This window comes from Rattus norvegicus, chromosome 10 (assembly GCF_021556685.1).
Source record: "Rattus norvegicus strain SHRSP/BbbUtx chromosome 10, alternate assembly SHRSP_T2T, whole genome shotgun sequence".
Lineage (NCBI taxonomy): Eukaryota > Metazoa > Chordata > Mammalia > Rodentia > Muridae > Rattus > Rattus norvegicus.
Window position 1 is genome coordinate 78,608,634 of NC_141543.1, and position 5,506 is coordinate 78,614,139.

A 5,506-nucleotide genomic window follows, 5' to 3' on the forward strand; every position below is an offset into this window, starting at 1 on the left:
ATGGCCAATGTTTTCTGAACAATTCACACACACACACACACACACACACACACACACACACCAGTGCAGAAGGGTCACACATTAAATGCCACATTTTGAGAGGGGGATGTTGTCATACAGCAGTGAAGCTAGAAGGTTTGCCCAGGATGCTGGAGTCAGGAGGTTAGGATACAGAAACCAACTGGAAGACCACAGATGCTGTGCCTGGAAAAGAGACAATCTGGAGGATGTGATGGTCCACGCCCTCCTCCTCTTGTTTCTAAATTATGGCTATAAATATGGAAAGAAAAAAGGAGGAAGAAATCTAGACACAGAATAGACTCAGGGCGCCCATTATGATGCAGAGAAATCGAGAAGAGCCTGTGGCATTCAGGTCTTTGTGGGAAAAGCTCCTGCATTGTGCTCAAAACTTACCCTCAATTCTGAGAGTTTTGCAAAAAGTTGTATATCTCACAATGAACAAATATACAGCAATAAAGTCATAATAAAAACCAGGTGCCAGGGCCTTAGGCAAAAAATAGAAACTCTTGTGTCTGTCAGATGCAGCTAAAGACACGGGGAGATTTTCTGAGAAGTGTCTGTGTCTCCAGGCTGCTAAAAGCTCTCATTCCGGTTAGAGGTCACACCTTGGAGTCAATGAAACCAAATTCTACTGTTCCACTTTGTAAAACAACCACATTCTAGGTGACTGGTTAGCTCAGTTGGTTAGAGCGTGGTGCAAAAAATAACCATATTCTGGGTTTTCTTATCTGTAATATTTTAATACAAAGTATAGAAGAATCTAATAACAGTGCCTGACACAGAAGAAGTAACTCATGAAGATATATTGCTGTAATCTGATTTATTGGTGTTTGTGTGTGTGTGTGTGTGTGTGTGTGTGAGAGAGAGAGAGAGAGAGAGAGAGAGAGAGAGAGAGAGAGAGAGAGAGAGAGAAAGTTGTGGAGTCCAGAGGGTAAGCTCAGAAATTGCTCCTCAGATACCATTTATAAGGGATTTTGTTGGGGATTGGTTCTAATGCTTTGAATTAATCTGGCCCCCAAAATCGGGAATCCACATGTTCAAATACTGAAGGTCCTTGTCCCCAGTTGGTTTTCAATCAACCAATAAAGAGCCAACAGCCAATGGACGGGCAGGTAGACTGAGGCAGGACTTGGAGATCTGCTCAGGCGAGAACCAGGAGAGAGAAAGGAGTCAGAATCATCATGAGAGGAGTGTAGGAAAGACCAGCCATATAGGAATTCTGGTAAGTGGCTCTAGTGGCCACTTCCTCCAACTGGGTTTTGGGTAGCAGAGATGTAATATAGATTTTAAAGGATGTTAACTCTGGAATGCTGGAGGGCAGTATTTGATAGTCATGGGAAGGATTAGAAGTGTCCAACAATTGAGCTAGTCAAAGCATAAGAAAATCAGCTGGCATGTGTGTCTTTCATTAGTGAATCCAGATAGCTCTTGGGCATGTGACCCGTCAGGAGCACAGAGTGGTGAACTAACCATCACAATGGGATTTTTTAGACAGTGTATCTCACTTGTCCTTACATCTCTAGGGCTGGCTGGCCAGTGATCCCCATGGTCCCTTCTCTCCAGCTCTCAAGCTTTAGGATTCTAAGCAGCCATTGTTATGCCTGGGATTATGCATGTGAGTTCCGAGGATCGAATTTAGGCCTTGATGTTCTCAAGGAAAGCACTTTCCAGCTGAACTTTCTTTCCAGGCCTGGTTATTATGTACAAGGACTTAACTCTGCTTTTCCCCCAGGGTGGCACAAGTTCAGAGAAATCTGACATTGAAAGACAATCTATTTAAAGCTCATCTCTTTTAGTAAGCACTAGGAGCTTTGCTAGTCTCTTCATGGCTGCCTGCATCTCCTGGTTCCTGAGCGTGTAGATCATGGGGTTGAGCATGGGGGTCAAGACTGTGTAGCTGATGGACACGGCTTTGTCCAAGGGAAAGGGACTGAAGGGCCTGGAGTAGATGTAGATGCAGGGAATGAAGATCATAGACACCACGATGATGTGGGTGGTGCAGGTGGACGCCACCTTCCTCCTCGCCTGCCCTGAGTGCGACCTCAGCATCACCAGGATGACAGTGTAAGAGATCAGAAGGAGGAAGAACCAGATGAGGACCAGCATCCCACTGTTGGAGATCATGAGGAGCTCCAGGAGGGAGGTGTCAGTGCAGGCAAGTCTCAGCACTTGGGGGACATCACAGTAGAAGTTATCCAGGATGTTGGGGCCACAGAAGGGCAATGGGAGCATCAGACACAGCTGGACAATGGAATGGGCAAAACCTCCTACCCAGGCAGCCACCACCAGTCCCACACACAGCCGGGTGTTCATGATGGAGACATAGTGGAGGGGCCGGGAGATGGCTATGTAGCGGTCATAGGCCATCACTGAGAGGAAGAAGACCGTCCCACCTCCCAGAAGATGAAAGAAGAAGATCTGTGCCATGCAGCTCTGGTAGGAGATAGTCTTGGTCTCGTGAAAGAAGTCCACCAGCATCTTGGGGGAGGTGACTGTCGAGTAGCTGAGATCTATGACGGCCAGGTTTCGAAGCAGAAAATACATAGGCATGTCCAGCCTGGGGTCGAAGGTCACGGTAACCATGATAAGGCTGTTTCCCACCACAGTGGTGATGTAGACACACAGAAACACCACAAACAGGAGTCTCTGAAGTTCTTGAGTCTGTGAGAAACCTAAGAGAATAAACTCTGACACCCATGTGATGTTCTGAGGTTCCATGGGGCCCTCCCCGTGTGCCTAGAGAGATAACATGTTGTAAAACATTGTGAACAGTCAGTCAGGTTTGGGGATGTTTGTTTGTTTGTTTGGTTGGTTGGTTGGTTTGGGTTTTGTTCATTTGTTTGGCTTTGTGTTTCTGTTTTGTTTTGGTTTTTTTGTGTTTTTTGTTTGTGTTTTTTGTTTGTTTGTTTGTTTGTTTGTTTTTGCTCTGGAGGACCAGGATTAAATTGGTCAAAGCTCTTCCAAGGTATGGCTTGACAGAGCTTCCTAAGGAAGATAGAGACGTATCCAGCCGCCACCAGCTTAGTTCTCTGACCACATCTGGTTTTGTATCAGAGGCATTTATAGACACAAGCTCCCTGTTCCCCTGGACCACAATGTCTTTGGACAAGGATTTATTCCTCTTTTCCATACCTCCAGCATCCAGGATATGGCCTTGCGAAGTACAGCTTTCACGACCCTGCTTGAAACCATTGGTGAGCAGATACGCATGTCGTTACACAGCTGGAGTCACGGGCCCATTCACACGTGTGTGTAAATCATGAGAGGATGCAGAGACTAACGACTTTAGATAGACAGGGGCAGCAGTTTGGAGGGGGAAGATGTACGGGGTTCATGTCTGAAGAAAGAGAGGTGTCTACTCTAAGAAACTGTGAACCTGGTGGTGGGGGCACACTCCTCTAATCCCAGCACTTGGGAGGCAGAGGCAGGCAGATCTCTCTGAGTTCGAGGCCAGCCTGGTCTGCAGAGGGAGCTCTAGCACAGCCAGGCCTACACAGAGAAACGCTGCCTTGGAAAAGCAAAGCCCAACACCGACCACAACAGACCCCGACACAGGAGGGAAGTCGGGGTGCACACAGTCAGATGTGAGGGGAAGAAGAGGCGGGAAGATGATCTTGGGGTCCTGAGCTGGGATGACTCACGCAGCTTGTATTTTTCTACCTCTGCGCTTCTCTGTGTGTTTCTCATGTTGAGCAACTTAGAGAAGCTCAGGCCCAGTACAACTCCTCCTGAGACTCTCACACTGCGTACTTATAATTAATGCAAATGCTCTTATAGGCGCATCATGCTAGGCAATCTTCTTGACATTTAAAATTCTTAAGTATGGGGTCTAATGACGCAGCAGTTTAAAGCACTTCCTGCTCTTACAGAAGGACCCTAGTTCAGATCCCAGACCTCATTTCGACTGGCCCACAACAGCCTGTAACTGCAGCTCCACCCATACATACACATACAAACCCACACACAAATACACACATAATTACCAGTAAAATTTGGGTATGGTGAGTGGTGACCAGTAAAAAATATCACACTGAGTTCTCTCTAAGATTATCTACACCTAGGAGGCATGGAACCCCTAAATCTTGTCACATGACCCATCATGCAACATTCTTTATCCTCAAGTGCCTGTGTAAAAGCAGTGCTTCAGGATGATGGTTCGTCTGCTTACCCTGTGTTTTCCACAACTCTCAGCACAGGGCCATTTAAGCAATGCTCCCTGAAGGCAGGAGGATCTCTGAGTTCAAGGCCAGCCTGGTCTATAGACTGAGTTCCATGACAGCCAGAGCTATGAGGGGAAACCCTGTCTCAAAAACCAAGAGAAAAAGGAGGAGGAAGAAGAGGAAGAAAAGAAGGAGGTGAGGGCTGGTAGGATGGCTCAGTGGGCAACAAACTTATGGTAAGATTGACCTAAGGTTGACCCCAGAAACCTATGTAAACTTCTGAGAGAACTGACTCCACAAAGTTGTCCTCTGACCTTGTGTGCCACACACCTTACACAAATACATCTCAAACATGCATGCACATGCACGCACACGCCATCCCAACAAGCACACACACCACCACCAGCAACACCACCACCACCACCACAGATCGAAAGATAAAATAAAAGTGAAATTTAAAGAAATAAGATGAGGGCTCCAGAGAAGTGAATTGGTGGATAAGCTACCTGTGCTGTGAGTACAAGGACCAGACTTTAGAGCCCCAGCACCCAGAGTGATGGAGAAAAGTACCTGATGTCAACCGCTGGCCTCCACACACGTGCACTCATGTGTGAGCCTACACGCATGTGCACACCACACGCATGTTTTTATTAGTATGAAAGACCTCAGAGGTTCTCCAAATTTTTATATTTATGACTCTGTATTATTTGGAATTTTTACTTTAAATAAACTATGCATCAATTATGATAAAAAAGAAGATTTGAAAACGAGGTAACATGTGACAGAATCGTATCTCCTGGTAAGATAATAGGTGGCTGTGATGCAGTGCTCCGAGATGTAAGATATCAGATTTATTTACAATGTATCAAATCCACAAGATCAATTATTCACAAGTGAAAGGGCATAGCACTGTTCTTCACCCCCACTCCCAAGGACCAGCGACACGCCTGGCAATTACCTGCTGGTGTGAATGGATTCCCTTCTGTTCCTGAGAACCAACCACGATGACAACACCTGTGGCAAACGCCGAGTCCTGAGACCAAAGGATGCCACCGAGAGATTCAACTTTTGTCCTTTAAAAGATATTCAGGGCTTCTTTTTACCTATGGAAAAACAGTTAAGATTTACCTACAATGTACCAACCACCCAAGAAATTAAGATGTAGTAAGAGAAATGCATTTCTTGGGTTATTGCTTTGGCAGGAGAAGCTTTAAAACTTGGACTCCTCAACACGGTGAGAGTTTAGGGAAACAGAAACCACTGTACTCCAGCCAAAGCTGGAGATATAAACCTCACCCACACGTTTGTTAGATTCTCCCCTAGGT

The 5,506-nt window shown here is 46.0% G+C and overlaps 1 protein-coding gene across 1 annotated transcript; it reads right to left on the bottom strand.

Annotated features, from left to right (window-relative positions):
• Positions 1-1,797: 1,797 nt before the first annotated feature.
• Olr1523 (olfactory receptor 1523) lies at positions 1,798-2,739 on the bottom strand. The gene has a single exon (NM_001000713.1). The coding sequence runs from the start codon at positions 2,737-2,739 to the stop codon at positions 1,798-1,800; it is 942 nt and encodes a 313-aa protein (NP_001000713.1).
• Between the last annotated feature and the right edge of the window lie 2,767 nt (positions 2,740-5,506).